Below are 19675 nucleotides of genomic sequence, written 5' to 3'. Positions count from 1 at the left end.
AATTATTCTTACGTTTTTGTGTATCTAGTTCACAAAATTTCGTAAGGTGTTTGACGTTTTTAGGGAATTTAGTTCTATTTTTGGTAACCTATGCGAGTTTATTTAGTGACTTCTGCATTTTTAGTTGGCAATAAGTTAGCAAAGATGCTTGGTTGCTAAAAATGGCAGGTGTTGTTAGCAATGATGTTTGGAAAAATTGGGATAAAACAGGAAAAAGTGAATTGTAAGTATCAAAATAATTACAGAAATTTGCGTCGTTGAAATCGGTATGAAATTAATACCAACGTACTATTTACGATTGTGCTCAAAGTACAAACAGGTGCGATGTTTCAAGCAGACTGTATTGTTGATTTTGCATTAGATGTTTAATAGATACAGTAAACACACTTTTTTCAACGTTTCAGCATCAAAACATGTATCCAGTTGTTGAAAGATGAGCATAAATCACCCGTTTTTGATAAATCTGGGAAAGTTTCAAGTATCATAACCAATATCAATGCGTTAATTGATAAAGGCCTGAAAGGGCAGTTGAAAGTGGAAGCGGTTGTTTCAACGCTTCAGGAACTTGTGGTAAGTAAATTAGCGCGATATTGAACGTTTGTGTTAATAAGTGTTTGCAGACGTTACATCCAGACATACCATCGATAATATTAGATGTGTTAAGTATAACAGATGCATCATGTATACCCGATAGTAGTAATGAAGACTCTAAAGAAAGGAATAATTTGTGTTTTATTATTAAAGAATGTGAAAAGGTTTGTGTAGAGCAAACATCTTCAAAAGATGTAGTCTTAAGTGTTAAAGTTTTTAGATTCTCTCAGACCAACTGTTGAAAGAACGATTGGAAATAGACAGTTTACAAGAAGTTGGAATTTTAAAAAACAAAACTTTTTATTCGAAATTTATCAAAGTGAAGACGAAATTATAGTAAGTATTGCAACAAATCAAAAAATTTATGTAGTTGGTGTTTGCTTTTCTTGCTGGTGGTATATAAAAAAGTTAAAAGTTACTGCAACTTAAATTGCATACAATCGTGCATTTCATGAAAGAAAAACTTTAAATCAGAGCATGTTTTATATATTATGCTTTTATGAACATCATGTCCTAGTGCACATTCACTGTAATTAATTGTTAAGGAAAAATTAATTTAAAGAATGTGCTACATAATAGTTTGCGTTAAGACTGTCTCTTTATTTTAATTTAAAAAAATTGGAGATTTTGTATAACGCTGACAGACTATATTTAAAATTCCTCTGTGATGTGCTCCCTTTTTACTTCCCGAGCGTAAGCAAAGGAAGTATTGTAATCGAGTCCGTCGGCCGACTCTCTACTTTTACGTTTTCTCGATCTTTCATGACCCCTAGAAGACGAAGAAATAGGTCTCCCATTTCCGTCTGTCTGTCCGTCTGTTGTCACGGATTTTTATTAGACAGATAATCTCCGAAAGTACTCGACCGATTGTTGTGAAATTTTGTACTTATATTAAGAATATCATGTAGATGGTAAAACGCTAACCAAAATTTGTCGAATCATCCCCACCACTAAAGCGATGACGTCACTTCAAAATTGTACATAGTAAATGGGTTTTCAATTGTATAAAATAACATAGTCCTACACATGTAGTTTACAACTCTGAATCGACTTTTCACCCGAAACGTCCAGATTTTTGGAAAAAAAATCAAAATTATAAAACAACATTTTGAAATTTAATTTTTAATCTGCTAACCAGAATGCTTTGAAATGTTGCAGATGTTTTAAGGCTATAAAGAGCATCATAAATCTTTAGTCAACAAATATTTGCTTATCCCCTCCAAAAACTTGATGACGTCAGCTCAAAAGTTTGTGGAATAAATCATATCTAAAATGTACAAAATATGATGAGTCTGTACTTGTGAACTATCACTCCATTCATATTTTTTGGATTTGCATATACAGGGTGACTCAAAAAAATTAATGAATGCGTAAATATATTTTATTGATTTAATCAGGAACTACAAAACCGAATGCTCTGAAATCTTGCAGATGTTTTAAGGTCATAAAGAGCATAATAAATGTTTAGTCAAAATATATTTGCTTATCCCCTCCAAAAACTTGATGACGTCAGCTCGAAAGTTTGCCGAATAAATCATATCTAAAATGTACAAAATATGATGAGCCTGTACTTGTCATTTATCACTCCATTCATATTTTTTGGATTTGCATATACAGAGTGACTCAAAAAAATTAATGAATGCGTAAATTTATTTTATTGATTTAATCAGGAACTACAAAACCGAATGCTTTGAAATCTTGCAGATGTTTTAAGGTTATAAAGAGCATAATAAATTTTTAGTCAAAATATATTTGGTTATCTTCTACAAAAAACTGATGACGTCAGCTCAAAAGTTTTCCGAATAAATCGTATCTAAAATGTACAAAATATGATGAGTCTGTACTTGTGATTTATCATTCCATTCATATTTTTGGATTTGCATATGCAGGGTGACTCGAAAAAATTAATGAAGGCGTGAATTTATTTTATCGATTTAATCAGGAATTACAAAACCGAATGCTTTGAAATCTTGGGAATATTTTAAAGTTATTATAAGCATGGTAAACTTTTGTTCAAAATGTATTTGTTCATCCCTCCTAAAAAAATTGATGACGTCACCCTTAAATTTTGCTGAATAAATCCTATCTAAAATGCAAAAAATATGATGAGTTTGTACTTGTGATTTATCATTCCATTCATATTTTTTAGATTTTCTTAAGAGGTGGTTCAAAAAAATTAATGAAGTCAATTTATTTTATTGATTAAATTAAAGGCAACACTTATTATTAGTATTACACCCCAACCAACCCAATTTGGTAGACACAAAATTTGTTAAAGGAAAAACTCGGTTGAAACATAAGGGTAGCACGCTTATTTACATCGACTTTAACATTACAGACCTGCATTTGTTTTATGCGTTCACTTGATTCCGCGAATGTGAAATAGACATGTTTATAATCAACCAATTGTGAATTTCACCGTCAAGAATTAAAATAAAACCCAATGTTTTATATAATAAGCGGAAGTCGAAGCAATAAAACCGACGGTCGTTTTGTTTACAGTTTCTGTGTTTGGCTCTCACGTATGCTGTTACGCCTGTCATCTTAAATTAACAATGTTTATACATACACGATTTTCAGTTGCCTCTGATACGTAGGTATACGTGAGTAAATTGTTTCGTTATTTTATTGATTATTACAAATCAATATTCAAACGACCCAATTCATTTTCCCGAAAATTTGAGAATATAATAATTTTATTCTTAGTATTACACTACATCTATCCCAACTGATATACGTGTCCTTGCAAAAATGTTGATGACGTCATCGCAATTTTTTTTTAAATTCCCACTACAAAAATGTAATGAGAAAAAAAACACAATAGGCATGCAGTCGTCAAGTTTCCGACAGCGAGGGAAGTACTGTCTAAACTCTTTAGACCAATTTTTAAAAGGTTGCAGTTGGGAATTTAAGCTGACGAGGGCCACTTGAAATTTCCGTAAATGTTGTGTTTGTACAGAAGTGGCAATAGGGCTTCCCAAGTTAACTTTTGTTAGGGCGATGATTTTTGGGGTGAAAATAGTCTTGGGGTTGTACTCTACTTTTGATTAAAAAATTTTGGTACATCATAGAAGGTTTTGACTTATCATTTTAACTTGTCATTTTTGACAGCATAATTTTTATTTAATCATGAAATACCTTTATTGCAGTGTTTAGATAAGAAACAGAATGATGGAATTGAAACATAAACGAAGAAAATAAAAGATAATTTCACTGAAATTGCGTTTTTAATGTCCACGATCGAAAAAAACCTGTGTTTATAAATCTGCCATAATTTTTAAATTGTGCTCTTGCTGGGTGTGGGACGATGTGGAATGCTGCAGTAAAATTTTGGGCAATTTCTCTGTTGTTGATAAGCCTTTAGTGCATCCATCAGTGACCATTTCCATTTTTTCTTTAATTGTGTACTGTGTACGAATTTCGGTCACTAAAAACGAGTAATCAAATTTTAGAAACATCAGATAAATGCCTGTTTTTACATGGCTGCCTATAATTTTACTGACAAAAATATCCACATATTTTAATTTTTTTAAGAAATATCCTTTAATTTCAAGCAATCAAGCATAACCTTTAACAAAATCGACAAAAGATGACCCAAAGTACATTCAGTAAAAATTTCAATTCTGAATCTTTACTCAAGCATAAGTTAACATGGGGTATAATAAAATTTAACATGGGAATCCCTATGACCACTTTTAAAAAAAAATGCACAATATAACTAAAACCATGGGCAAAATTCTAGTATCATACAAGTTGAAGAGGACGTACTTTTGTATTTCTAACAATAATTCTCGTGTACTTCGCAAAATTATTTATTATACGTCGTCACCAAAATTTGAAAATGAATTGTTCTGTAGATAATAATCGTTGGATGTTCACTATTAGCGCAATATTTCTTCATGGAATGTTATCAGTTTTAACATTTTCCATACAATAGGTTGTCAAAGTGTGCAGTAAAAAATTAGAACAGATAAGTGTTTATTTACCTGGAAAGGATGGGCTCGATCTTTTTACATCCAAAAAAAAGTAATGAAAAAGTGTAAAACACACAATTTTGATAATGAAGAAAATCAACATTTATTTGTGCATTTTGCTGCAAACACATGTCAGGTGTAAAAACCTACAAAAGTGACCTTAATTTAAAGATCTGACTTTTCTGTACATTATGAACATTAATTTTTAGAGCTGTGATAATAGATACAAGCGCGGCTTGTAAACTTATCACTTCCACTGTGGTTAGAACAAACAAAAACAAGAATTTTTAACAATGATTTGTTATCACAGGGTATTAAGAAGTTTGGCTTTCCATAAAATAGCGGAATAGACATACTATTATGTCTGTGTTAGCAAATTTTTATAGTACCCCTTATTACCATATTTCATTGAATATGTACTTTGTTAGTGGTTCTGTTTTGTTCTTTGGCAAGAGTGTACTGAACCTTTTTAGTGTTTTTGTTGCAATTTCAAATGGAAAACTTGTCCGAAGTTTTTAGTTACTCATACATTTTCAATGTAACGATAAAATATCAAATTAAAGTGGTCTAAAAGCAATGGCCAGATAACAGAAATATATTTTCAGCTACAAACAACGAAAGTTTAATTTATTCCGCGAAGAATGTGAAGGTTTCGCAAAACTACAAACCGAATTGAACCAAGAATTTGGCGAAAACACGAACCATGAAAACGTGTTAGATATCGTGCAATCTTTAATTGGATGTTTTAATCTTGACCCAAACCGAGTTCTCGACATTATTTTAGAGAGCTTTGAAAACAAACCAAAGGATGCGAAACTATTTGTTCCTCTAATATGCGCGTACATGAAAGACCCAAAAATCGTCAGTGAAGTGTTAGCATCGAAGTTCACGTTTTTGAGAAACAGCGAAAGCAGTGTACCCCGATCTTTATACATACTAACCGCACAATTACTTCAACATAATATTATATCGCTCGATGACATTTACCTATGGGTGAGTCCGGTCTTCGGTACGGCGAATTTTTGCTAAAAAAAAAAATCGTTTCAGTTGACTCCGGAAGATAAAGTTATGTATAAAGAGTGTGAAAAAGCTATGAAAGATGCTAAAGAATACGTCCGGAAATTGCAAATAATATCGATTAATAACAAGGAGAAAGAAGAGACGCCTGAAGAACCCGAGAATGTGTTGGAGAAATACAATTCTAACCAGAAGTTGGGTTTATGTGAGGCTCTACTTTTAGTAGGAGATTGGGAAAACGCGAAAAACTTAATTAATCGTTTGCCGGACCATTATGCATTATCATTCCAACCTATCGCGTTAGCTCTTTGTAAATTGCTTCATTACATAATCGAACCCGTTTATCGAGAGTAAGTTCTTAGTGGTAATGTTATTGCAGCACTTATAACTCAGTTGTAGATTTTGTAAATTGGGACCAAAAATCAAAGGAAAACCTATTCCACCACACGATAATCCTCTTAGCCCCAAGCAAGCCAAAACGTTTCTAGAACTCCGTGAACATGCCATACCAATGTTGATAACATTAGGAGCGTCGTTACGTTTCGACCCTGTTTTGATGTATAAAATTATAAGAATTGCTAAAGCGGCGTTGACTTCTTACGGGGTTGACTCTTCAAAATCACCATGTCCTTCTGGAGACACTTTATATCATGATATTCTTACCATTCTGGACACGACAATTCTTTCATCTTTGTCATACATGGATTGCAACTGTTGCATAGCTGAAGAAGTTTGGACTGTACTAAAACTTTATCCATATCAAAATAGGTACTGTCTTTACAGCAGATGGAAAAACGAAACTTACTCTTTGTACCCCGATTTACTACGTAAAAGAGGAGATTCGGAGAAACAAATCAAGAACATCATGAAACGCGTCAGTAAAGAAAACATTAAACCAGTTGGTAGATTGATTGGAAAACTGACACACTGTTCGCCAGGGTTTTTGTTCGACTATATTTTGTTACAAATTCAAGTTTACAGTAATTTAATACACCCCGTTGTTGATTCGTTGAAATATTTAACAAGTTTATCGTATGATGTTTTGGGATTTTGTTTAGTTGAATGTTTAGCTAACGCTGATAAAAAACGAGTGAAACATGATAGTACGTCTATATCAACATGGTTACAAAGTCTCTCGAGTTTTTGTGGAGCGGTATACAAAAAATATATTATCGAATTGACGGGACTTCTACAGTACGTCGCTAATCAGCTGAAAGCACAAAAAAGGTAGGTTTCAAGCTACAATAAAATGCTTCTCTTTACCGTCTTTCTTAGTTTGGATCTTCTCATTTTGAAAGAAATCGTTCAGAAAATGGCAGGCGTTGAAGCTGCCGAAGACTTGACTATGGAACAAGTTAATGCAATGGCTGGTGGTGAGCTATTGAAAGCTGAAGTACGTTGTTTTTGTGTTTTAATATGTTTTATTAGTGGCTTGATTTTTAGGCAGGCTATTTAAGTCAAGTTCGCAATACAAAAAAATCGTCGTTGAGACTGAAAGAGGCAATGTCTGAGCATAATTTAGCCGTTGCTTTATGTTTATTAATGGCACAACAGAACTACTGTGTTGTTTATAGAGAGACTCAAAAGAACCATTTGAAACTGGTTGGGAAATTAGCGGACCAATGCCAAGACACATTGGTACAGTTTGGGACGTTTCTGGGATCTTCGCTTTCTGTCGATGAATACGTTAATAAGTTGCCAACGATACAGAGTATGCTTTTAGATTATCATATTCCCAACGAAGTGGCGTTCTTTTTGGCAAGGCCGATGTTTAATCACGCCATAAACGTAAGTAGTTTGTAATTTTTCCAGTTTTTCTTTCAATGGTTGTCTACGTTTGTAGATAAAATACGACCAGTTAAGAAAGTCAGATCCTAATTACAAAAAGTTGTCAACGAACGTAAAAAATCAGAAATACTACGAAGCCGTGACGGAAGTCATGGAACCCGTACATAAGTCCATTATTCCTCTACATCCCGCCAAAATTTGGGAGGATATCTCACCACAATTTCTCACCACATTTTGGTCCCTCACAATGTATGACCTCTACGTACCTGATGAAACGTACCAACAAGTAATAACGAAAACCCGTCAGCAGTCTCAAGCAACGTTAGAATCAAGCAATAACAACAAAGGCAAGAAAGAACAAGAACGTTACGTAACCTTAGGCGAAAAGTTACAAGACGAAAAAAAGAAGCAACATGAGCATGTGGAAAAAGTGATGTACAGATTAAAGCAAGAAAAAGACACGTGGTTTCTGTCTCGATCGGCTAAGTCCGCCAAGAATGAAACCATCACGAGATTTTTGCAGCTGTGCTTATTTCCACGATGCACTTTTACTTCAATTGATGCAGTGTATTGTGCGAAATTCGTCCACGTAATTCACATGCTTAAGACACCGAATTTTTCGACGTTATTGTGTTACGACAGGGTAAATTTTTGAAAGAAAAGTATGAACATGTAGTGATTTATTCTCTTTTTTAGCTATTTTGCGATGTTACCTATTCGATTACTTCGTGTAGCGAGAACGAAGCCATGCGTTATGGACGATTCTTGTATGCCATGCTTGAAACTGTGATGCGTTGGCACAAATCAAAAGAACTTTTTGAAAAAGAGTGTGCCAATTATCCGGGTTTTGTTACTAAATACCGACTGAATAATCAACATGCTGACAATTTGGATAATGTTGGTTATGAGAATTACAGACATGTGTGCCATAAGTGGCACTACAAACTAGCTAAGGCTATGGTGACGTGTTTGGACTCCAAAGACTACGTACAAATCAGAAATTCCTTGATTATCCTTATCAAGATCATTCCATTTTTCCCGGTCTTGCAAAAGGTCGGACAGTTCATAGAAAAGAGAATAGAGAAGGTCAGAGACGAAGAGAAGAATAATAGGCAGGACTTGTTTACTTTGTCCAGTAGTTACCTGGGATTGCTGAAACAGAGAATCATCAGCGGACACATGGTGAAAGAAAGTGATTTCCATATTTTGGTGGAGAAAGAAAAGGTATATAGATTTTAAAATTATGAAAAAAGAAAAACGTTGTGTGTGTGTTCTAGGTGGTGAAAGGTCACGACAGTAAGAGCGACAGTGGTTCGAATAAGCATAACGGAGAAGTTAAAGGTAAGTTTTTTAAATATACTTATTACTTAAAAAGGATAAAGTATCCGTTTAATTAGTTGATTTTGTGAGTTTTTGTTGTAATAATGTCGCACCTACTACTGAAAATTACAACTTGTGTTGACTTTAATATACATACAGGGTTAGTATAAAGTCCCGGAACGATTTAACAACTTTGTTATTTGAAAAGTTTTTTTTTTGCAAATTTTGTGTGGGTATACTAGCTGCTAAGGCAAGACTGATTTTGGCAAATGACATACCTTCCAAGAAAAGAGAGGGTGGGTGGGCGGGGATAGAACCTGCTAGAATAATAGATTTTGGAAAATGAAATCCCTCTAACAAAATAGATGGTGGGTGGACTGGGTTAAATGTTCTTAAATAAGATCTATTTTGGCAAATGCCTTTCACTCTAAAAAAAAAGAGAGGGTGGGTAGGCGGGGCTAGGAACTGCTAAGATAAAACTGAATTAAATGTGCAAATTATGATGGGCAGTGCGCGGAATTATATCTCAGTGTTGCAATCCTTCAGTTGAAAAAAGGTTTGTTTAACGGGGAGTAGCGGGGACGCTTTCATCTGATTCACAAGGACGTAGCGAATGCGTCGCTAGGAGTGTTTACAGCTAGTAAAAAAACTACTTCTATATTACTATATTACTTCAAATAATAATACTCGATGCCCTTTTTAATTTTTCAACCACAGGACTACATATTTGTGATCTTGAAATGTTATATAATATTGATATAGTCCAAAAGAAAAATATATTTGTCAGCACTGGATCTCGCCTATGAGTTATTATTCCACGCGTTGATGATGAGTCAATACTTGTGATTTATCACTGCATTAATATTTTTTAGTTTTGCTTGTACGGGGTGTCTCAAAAACAGTACAGACACCCCGTACAAGCAAGTTTTTAGTTTTTTGTCGGCCAGGAATGTCGAGATTAATTTGGCATGTAATAAATTTCACAACTTAAAAAAAGTGCCTTTGATAGTTTGTCTTCGCCTGTTATCCTCGATGTGACTCTTAATTTACATACAATCGAAACTTTACCTGAAGGTATTTTTAATAATCACAGTTGGCTATCGGTTGATCTAACCTATTCTCTCAAGGAGATTTCGAGACATTTTTGCGACGAACAATGTGTCGTACAAATTTTTGAATTCGATTGCACTCATCTAACTTTGGAAGACGAAAGAAGTGAATTTATATGGAGGTGGATGTCTTCAGTACAATCAAAATGAAATGTCACAACCTACAAGGCTATGTGCTGGCACAAGAAATTTTGACAACCCTTTTTCTTGGCAGTTATATGTTATATGTCCCAACTATATCTGAAGGACTACGAGTAGATGATTTCTACACTGATCAACACATTGTGAAAAAGTGTTGATAAAATAATTAAGGTTTTATTTTTAATGTCTGCTTGTTCCAAATCACAGTACACATGAACATCGACAATCCAATTTCAATTAGCAGCTTTGTGAAACTTTCTCTGAAATACGGGTAATGTGAATAATAAATAAACCCTAATGGTTTCAATAATATATTGTTAATAAAAGTAAGTCGAAACAGTAGCCCTCGTTATAATAACTTTCTCCGTTAGGATAATAATGAAAATAAAAAGCCTATAATGTCGAATTCGGAACATTTCAAAACTTACTTGAAGCTATTAAGGCTCTTAAAATTTTGATGCAAACGACTCGTTTTAATTTTTTTCATAAAATCCATTTTGCGTTCGAAAAATGTAATTTTGGAAGTCATTTCCATAACTTAGTCACACTTTTCACCGAAAACGTCCCTTACAAAATGTCTTTACTGGAAACATTTTTGTTCGTTACTTTTTACAAACACGTGCTGGCTTGTAGCTCGTATTCTTTCAACTACGAAATATTTGGACAAAAAGGGTTTGCACAACATTTTTATAACGTAGAAGAAATCAGTGAATGTTATGACAATCACTCTGTCTTCGTCGACAGTTATTATATTCCAGAATTGTGTTGCAAAATTTTCGCTTGCAAGACTATTTTGGAGGCAATTACGTTTAACAATTGTTTTATTAGAAAATTTGAAGAACACTGCTTTTCCGACTGTGTACAAAATGTTCGTTCCTCAATCGGAGTTACCAGAAATCCTATAACTACAATAAAGAAACACACATTTAGAGACCTAGTCGTGACGCAGATTGATTTAAGCAACAATTTTATTGAAGAATTAGAAGATGAAGCTTTCCTCAATTTGAACAATTTGTTGATTATGCATTTAGATCGCAATCTTTTGACAGTCATAAATCCCAAAGCTTTTGCGTTGATACCGCGTTTACAAAGTTTGAGCTTGCTCGAGAATCGTATTAAAACTTTACAAACGGGATTTTTTAGTTTGTTGTCGGCAAGGAATTCTGAGATTAATTTGGCATGCAATGAAATTTCTCAGCTTAATAAAAGTGCCTTCGATGGTTTGTCTTCGCGTGTTATCCTCGATTTGACTCTTAATGGAAATACAATCGAAATTTTGCCCGAAAATATTTTTAATAATCACAGTTGGCGATTAGTTGATCTGGCCTACAATCCTCTGAAGAAGATTTCGAGACATTTTTGTGACAAACAGTGTGTAGTGCAATTTTTTGAATTCCATTGCACTTATCTAACGTTGGAAGACGTCGAATTTATTGTTGACTGGGCAGATGCGAATGAAGTGAGCTTGAATGGAGGAGGATGTCTTCAGTACAATCTAAGTGTCATGTCACCTACAAAACTGTGTGCTGGTGCAAAAAATTTGGCGACACTTTTTCTTGGCAGCTCTATGCTGGTTTTTATTTACTTCTTTTAAAGTGTATCTGAAGAACCACAATTTGATTGAGTAGCTGATGGTAGGACGGAATGCTTTTAACTTCGATTTCTATATTGAACACGATCAGTAAATTGTGAAATGAATATATGGCACGAATAAAAATCTATTAAACCTGTGTCTTTTTTTTTTAATATAGGTAATGTTTTTGTTCAGAGGTCGTAAATATTTCATAAAGCTAGAAAGTTGTATAAGTTTTTAATTCCCGAGCGTAAGCGAGTTTTTGAGTTAATTTTGGGACTTCGGGTATTTTTTTTTTTTAATTTAAAACAGTGTTGAGATTCTAGGTATGGAATGAATTGGAAAGTGCTTTGGAGTCTCCAGCGTCTTTTCTTATAATACCTTAATTAAATTTCTTATGTAGTTAAACATGGCGACTTGATTACAATACTTTTCCTTTTTTTATCGGTATTGGTTTGACACACAAGGCCACCTATTTTTTTTTTTTTAATGGAATACCCAGGTTTTTTTGACATTTTCTGATGCAGAACTTCAGAAATTATCAACATGTTTATTTCTGTTGTTACAAAAAAAATCACGTCATTTTTGAAAATACTAATAAAAAATAAACTATGAGTGGGACTACAATAAATATTCAAAATGTTCTCCGTTTACAATTTGACAGTGATGTAATCGATCAACAAAAGGTCACAATGAATTATGTATGATTATGAATGAATAAATCAGTCTTAACAGGTACCAGCCCCACCCACCCGCCCTATCTCTCTCCTTAGAGGGTATGTCACTTGTCAAAATTTGTTTTATTTTAGCGGGTACTAACCCCGCCCACCCGCCCGTTCTTTTCTTACAGGGTATCTCATTTGTCAAAATCAGTCTTATCTTAGCAGCTACTAGAGCCGCCCACCCACCCTCTCTTTTCTTAGAGGGTATGTCATTTGCCAAAATTTGCTTACGCTTGGGAAGTAAAAACTTTTCAAATAACAAAGTTATTCGACCGTTCCGGGACTTTATACTAACCCTGCGTATATATAATTTTTAACACAAAATTTTAACAATTTGTTCACAAAACTTTACTGATTGCTGTGTTACATGAAGTAGTCAAAATGCAAAAAAAGTTATAAAAGATTGCACTTCATTAGTGATTCCAAAAACTAAATATCTTTGTTTTAGAAGACAGCAACAAAGAAAAAGCTGATAAGAAGGCCAAAGTTGAAGATTTAAAGGTGGTATCGAGGACGTCTCAAGGTTCCCAAGGATCTGGCGATTATAACACGTAATTAATTATTTACACATCTCCTGCAACATTCACATTTATTTTTCTGTAGTTGGGAAAGATCTGAAAGGACATACAAAGAGGAACCAAGAGAAAAGCACCGACGAGAAGAAAAACGTGACGATTTCGATAAAGAACGAGAAAGAGATAAGCGCAGAGAACGTAAAGAAGAAAAGATAGCGAAGCAAGAAGAAAGACAATACAGAGTAATTCATCTTTTCCTTGTACATTTCAAATTTTATTTTTCTGTATTTTTGTAGGAAGAGCGATACACTGAAATCAGCCCGAAAGAGGAAATCCGATATTCAAGTGATAGACAGGTGGATAGATACTATGAAGAAAGAGGGGGGCACTACTACCGAGAAGTCCGTGATGAACGAGAAATCGGGTTGAGTGGGGGCAATAATGGATCAACTAGTATGGGAAGACATAGTCAAGAACCCGAGACCGATAGAGGTAACAAAAAAAAAAACACCCACCGAGTAGTTTTTTCACTAACTTTGTTTTCTGTTTAGATGTAAAAAGAAGAAAAATGGATGGTTCTTCTTTGAAGGTTAGTATCGGAGTGACGTAACATCGATGCAGATTTCAGGGTTCGAACACCCGCTCTGGTATTTTCTTTGTCCGACACTGGGAGATTGGGCTGAAATTTTCATAGTCGTGCCGTAAAGTGTTAGATCTGTCACGAAAGTGTTGTAGACTCGAGTGCTTTGTGTGTCTGAAAAACTTTTTGCTGTTTTAATGGTTACCAACACGACATGCACGAGTTTCTAATTTTGACCACGGGTTCCTCACGATAATATTCCATCCTCCTTTCACGACTGTTTGTCATTTCGGTGGAGATTTACAACTTAATGATTTCGTCGCTAAACGTCGTCACTATGCCATTGAGTCCTATGTTACCGAAGGAACGAGTATACGAATCGAGCTCTTTAAAAATGGAAGATTGTAAACGAAAAGTTAGATTGTCCGTCAGCAACGATCAATTCACAAGATGTCCACGTTAAAAACTCGAAATGCGATCGTAGATTTGTTTCTGGAATGGTGTTGTTTTGAAGACGAGTGTGTCAAGTGTGAAGAAAATTCTAAGAAGTGAAGGAGAAGAAGATAAATATGAGGTGTATGAAGATTTAGTAATTTTAAGTGTCAAAAGTGAAAGTCGTGTAAGGGACAGTCTGCAATCAGCCCAATCTTCCATTTTCTTAGTAATTTTGGGAAGGGATCCACTCACAGGTAGGTTCCGGATTAAATATGGATTTCCTCCAATACGTGCAGTTCCTTTTATGAATTACATTCTTTAAATAATTTGGTTTCTAATGAAAAACGCTTGCCGGCTGGTCGTATTGCTTAACTTATAATTTCTGTTAGTTTGTTAAGGTCACTTTTTCTTTATCTTTATTTGCATGGGATGAGTTTACGTTTATATTTTTCTTTCTTTTTGTCTACAGAATTATAATTAATATTGTAAATGGCTTGTTTTCACTCATTTTAACATCGTTTCAACGTAATTAGAATACTTCCAGTTCACTTAGAACCGCAGTAGATGTTACCTGTTTTTGGGATAACAGCATTGTGACTACGGTCGCCAAATTTTTCTTTATAGACTGCTGAACACCATCCTAGTAAATAACATAAATACCGCTGGGATTCAAAATAAAACCATCTTCAGCTTTTTGTGCAGTGTCCATAACCATTACTCTCGGATGTTTGTAGTTGCGCGTTTTGTAGAAAAGAAAAAAACATGTTTTTGTACGACAGACTATTTTGTTCAATACACAAGTTTATTGATATATATTTTATAGTAAATCGAGTATATGAACAAAATTGACCTGTACCATTAGAGTTACCCAAATAACATCCGAATTTTGTCACTTATTATTGTGTTGTTTATTATCAACTATAATAAAAAGGTGAAGGTAAAAACTTTGAAACCGGGAACGAAGCAGCAAGTAAAGATAAAATACACAGACTGCTTTCTTATGAAGGTTAATATTTTAGAAATCCTAATTTTTTATATTATTATGTATTTTTTTTTATTTTTTTTTAATATTGCGATTTTTCTTTGCATGTAGAGATTAAGTAATGTTATTTAAGTCAAAAATGTTTATTTTTTTGTACTATTTAAAAACAGAGTTTATGTAAACACAACAACCGCAAGACCTTGAGCAATAAAAAAATCTTCATGGAAGACGGATCGGATCAATCCATAATTGCAAGACATGGTCTTGAATTTTATGGTAAAGAGATTGAGAATGTACCTGACACAGGGCCGATCACTTCTGCAACTTGATTTTTGAATATTAAATATTTCGTCCTCAATTAGTTTTTGAAAAAAAACTTACTTTTTGGTTTTAAATAAAGATTCAACATGTGTGAAACTTTTTTCAGCTTAAATAGTTTTAATTAGTCTTTCCAAAGAAAAAGAACATTTTGAAAAAAACTAATAAAATTAATTTGGTGTTTAATAAAGACAAATTTGAAACAATATTAACAATAGCATTCTTCAATTAAACAAAATGTATTTAGTACTTAGTTAACTCATGCTCTTTTTTGTACATGTTATATTTGGTTTGAGGTTGACTCCAATGCTTCGAATAACAATAAAAGTAATGATTTAGGGCCTTGATAGTAATATTAACGATTTTATATTCCTAGTAGGTGCGTTGATTTTCATTTATACCATACCAGTATTTTTTATTACATACATTGCTTAGTGAGTGATGTGCCCAAGTAGTTTTATGTTGAGTAAAGTGGAGTAAATTTTGTGTAATACCTGTAGACAAGTGTCCTGCGGAAACTACTAATGTATTGTTTTCATATTTTCTTGGTAACCATATCAAATTATCAAGATATGTGTACATAACTTCTCTCATCTCTGACCTGTATCTCGAAACTATTTGCAATACTTTATCTTTTTGGTGTAATATTTATTGTAATAATTTTGATGTATACGTTACATATTATTACTGTACATGTTAAGCAAATGTCCAAAAAATGTTACTAAAGCTTACTTTGAAAGAATGAGATAGCGCCATCAACGTTTTGATAGAGGTATAATAAATATATTAATTTTGGTATGTGTGTACCAATCGCGATATTATCTTGCAAAAATTTGACGTAAATTAAATGAACCGAAGGTTAGATGTAAAATAGACGCGTAGTTGATAATCACTTGTATCCTGTCTAATCAAATGTACCGGGAATATTTTATTTAGTCCCTATGTTCGATTTTGAAAAACACAGGTCAATGCATTGAAAGTATACAACCAACGTCAATAATACATACTTGGTTTTGTAGAACAAGAAATTTCACATTAGTTGGTCATTTTTTATGACGACAGGGTTTTTTTCTGCATTCCATAAGATCTTAAACTTTTCTCCCGTTAAAACATTTTATTTGTTCTATTTTTTTGTGGCTATTTAAATTTTTGTAATTTATTTTACGACAATAATTCAAACACGTTTAAATCAGGTAGGTCAACGTAACAGTGGTTGCATATTTTTCATGCTATCTGTATTTTTTAAAACTGAACATGGAAACAAAGCATAGATTATGTTCAGAGTAAAAAACAAATGTCCCGGGTTTTTTTTTTGTAAATAAAAGTAATAGTAGTTAAATTTGAACCGGAAAAGACTCAAACGTACTAGAATGTGCTGATTAATTGATTATTATGTCCTGTTGATAAGCCACTTTTACCTGTTTGAAAAAAATAGCCCTACAACACAGTACTACAAATTTGCAAATGATCGACAAAATTCAGTATTTTGACCATTGCAACATTTTAAAAGAAACAAATTACATATTATAACCTTAAAAATCTGATAGTTTCTTATTTTAGATGTTTGGATTCCAAAGCTTTAAAAAAATTACATAATCAACTGAGCCATTGAGCCTCAATTGTATCTCCGTTAAGTCGTAAAAGTGCCAGTTACATAACTTGAACGTGTAGAGTGTGTTTTGGGTTGCCTGAATATCCAGCGCCCTTACGAAAAAATTAAGTTATTCAAAATTAATGCCGCCAAGATTTCAAATGTCCTAAAAATCATACAAAACCTTTTGTTTATAACAATTCAAATCGTTTTGACCCTCAGCCTCTAGACACAAATTGACTCTTCGTTTCATATTTTCAAGTCGTCGATGGTGTGCACAGGTTGTTTGAAAGTGGTGTTATTCTATGTCGGGAATGCGAAATAATCCAAATATGTCAAATCTGGTGATCAAGGTGGGTAGATGTGGAGAGTGTGGTAACTGATCAAACGTTCATACATATAGTGATCTTGGAATGGAAGCTGTTAGGCAACTCACAATACACCTTTCAAGTTCAAGTTACACAACACGTTTCACTGCTGACGTGAGCGTCGTGTGTAACTAGAGCAGAAGTTTAAAAAATCGCCCTGTATGAGTAGATTATGATAATGAGGTCTACCTTTTTGAGTATGGAAGACACATCGTCTAGTTGTCATTTGAATGTAGCAAACATAATTTTTCCTTGTTAATAAACGAATATATGAGTCGTAATCGTAGTGTACCACTGAATAAAGGAAAACTATTTTATTGTTATATTTTTTGTAGTTCTTGCGCACCACCTATCATTTATTTATGTATATCAATTTTACGTTTAGAGAAGTTTCGAACGTATAAAAATATTGTAGAAGTAGTTTTTACAACGAGGTACATCGTACATATTGAGTAAGTCATGTGGTACAGAATGGACAAATTTTGGGGTATCTATAGCATTGATGATGATAATAAAATAAATGATATTTTTCACCAATCGTAAGCAATTTCATTTTTTCAACGACCATTGTCTTTACTACTTTTCTTTTTTGATATCTGGAAAGATTATTATCGCTAGGAAAAATTTTTAATTAACAATCTGGGACCTGCGAAACCTTTCTTCAGAAAGTTCATCTTTACATTATAAGATGTAGGTGTGAAGTACCAATTTTTGCTAATATTTTTATATATAATTCGTAGTAAATTATCGTTGAGCTGTCTGCAAGATGTGTATGCTATCATTTGCTTAGTACCTGAGTACCTATTATTTATTTTATTTAACCAATTTTGCTTTTCGAAAATTTCATCTTGTTTTTATAAAGGAAACTGGTAAAGTTTCTGAAGAATAATTAAATCACAGTTCATTTTAGTTTTTGTGCTTGTGAAAAATTTCCATTGTCTTCATTGATAAAACATAAATGGGTCACAGGTTTCGGTATTTGATGGCTTGCAATAAAATAATATTTTTCCTGATTACCTGTTGCAAAAATGGACGGAATTGCTGTTAGCATCAGCACAGGGAAACGAAAAAGCGTCTTCATAATAGTTAGAGATGTCGTTACCTATTTGGAACAAGCAATCTAGCCAAGACATGGATTCGTTAAGACAAGACCGAAAAACGGAATTAACGAAGAAATACTTTAGTTGGGAAAATTAGTTACTTTATTGTAGCTAAATATCAGATGATCTGAAACGCCGTGACTTTTTTATACAATAAAGACAACGGGAAGATGGAATTATTTAGACGAATGTAATTCAAGGAAAATTTCCCATGCACGTTTTCAAGGACGCTTTAAACCACCTAATGATCCATTTATTGTTATAAAACTAGAGATTTAATTGGTGTTGTGCCAAAAAGCAAGTCGAGTTGACAGCTAGTACAAAGCAAGCGTACCGGAGGCTGCTATTGTGCAACACTGTCTCAAACCGCTCGTCTAATGCAGTACCCCTGGTTGTCTGCAGAGTTCGAAACACGAAGAGAGGAAACTTCAGCAACAACTGGATTACATGTTGGAGAAAACGGACAAAAAAGAACGTTCCGGAAAAGTAAAAGAGAAAAGGGAAAAACTAAGCGACGAGGAAAAAGAACTAAGGAAAGAGCGCAAGTTGGGCAGGAAAAGGGTAAACCACGATTTTCAGTTTTACTTAATAAACACTTTCAAATTCAGCAGGATAGAACTGAAGAAGCTTTGCAAGTTGACATGAAAAGGCGGAGAGAGGAAGAAAAAGGTAATTGTCGAAGGTACGTTTACTTTATTTAATATTGTTTACCAACAGCCGCGAAGATGTCGCATCAAAACGGAGAGATCATGGAACCCGTCCATCAAAGAGAAAAACACCATCGATCGAGAGTAAGTGTGTTTTTTATTTTGACATTTCTTATATTTTACACGTCTAGGATATATCACCGTACCCAAGAGAAAGATCGCACGATGACAGAATCGAAATAAGAGACAAACAATATCCTTTTCACAGACAGTTTTAATCATGCTCATTTTCTCTGTTAGCACGTTCATTTGTAAATCTTATTATTAAATTTCTTTCATTTTTTAGTTCCGTATTTTTTCTTTCGTTTCTAAATATCTTCATTTTCATTGCATGTTTCATCCTTGAAAGGTTTTTTCCTTAATTATAATTACCAGAAGAAGTGCCGAAAATAAAAGGAGATGATAATTTTTTATAGAAGGCGATGTATTTAAATTTATTTTTTAGTAATTTCTTAAGATGTATTACATGCATATATGGAATGTACGTTACTGATGTGATTTGTAGAATATTAAATATGATTTGAAAATAAAAGCGGTAATGTGGTATATTATTAAATGGCCTTTTACCCCATTATCCATCCCTACGATTCCTATTGTAATTACATATTTTTTGGAATACTCTTACTAGTACAGCATACAACATACGAAAAAGATAATGGGTAGTAGAAAAAAAACTGAATATTGCTCGCTGTTTAAATGTTTATTTGACTTTTTTCAGTGTCAGGCCAAGAGTGACATAATTGCTGTATTTAGTTACGTTGCGTTTGATTACCAGAGAAACAACAATTTACCAAAATGGTTAGAATGTATAAATTTTTGCTGTAAAACGTTATCCTTACCAGAA

At 33.5% G+C, this 19675-nt stretch overlaps 1 protein-coding gene across 7 annotated transcripts; it reads left to right on the top strand.

Annotated features, from left to right (window-relative positions):
* Positions 1–134: 134 nt before the first annotated feature.
* LOC135129542 (THO complex subunit 2) lies at positions 135–19363 on the top strand. Of its 7 annotated transcripts, none has more exons than XM_064056729.1 (21): positions 135–223; positions 405–570; positions 621–755; positions 812–927; positions 5171–5558; positions 5613–5932; positions 5982–6809; positions 6858–6975; positions 7026–7370; positions 7426–8013; positions 8067–8594; positions 8648–8711; positions 12687–12786; positions 12839–12992; positions 13047–13242; positions 13302–13339; positions 18527–18685; positions 18736–18793; positions 18842–18915; positions 18963–19024; positions 19204–19363. In XM_064056729.1, exons 1-21 carry the CDS (start codon positions 162–164, stop codon positions 19232–19234), a joined length of 4530 nt encoding a protein of 1509 aa, XP_063912799.1. In that variant the 5' UTR covers positions 135–161; the 3' UTR covers positions 19235–19363. The 7 variants fall into 7 exon arrangements, 3 of the variants coding, with proteins under 3 accessions (XP_063912799.1, XP_063912789.1, XP_063912783.1); XM_064056719.1 differs by having other exon boundaries at positions 5976–6809; positions 12684–12786; XM_064056713.1 differs by having other exon boundaries at positions 5976–6809; positions 12684–12786; positions 18733–18793.
* The last annotated feature ends 312 nt before the right edge of the window (positions 19364–19675 follow it).

This window comes from Zophobas morio, unplaced genomic scaffold (genome assembly GCF_036711695.1).
Source record: "Zophobas morio isolate AGI-343-1 ecotype UQ-CSIRO unplaced genomic scaffold, CSIRO_AGI_Zmor_V1 ptg000002l, whole genome shotgun sequence".
Taxonomy (NCBI): Eukaryota; Metazoa; Arthropoda; class Insecta; order Coleoptera; family Tenebrionidae; genus Zophobas; species Zophobas morio.
Note: the sequence above shows the minus strand (reverse complement) of the source record. Positions and strands in the feature narration are given on the sequence as shown.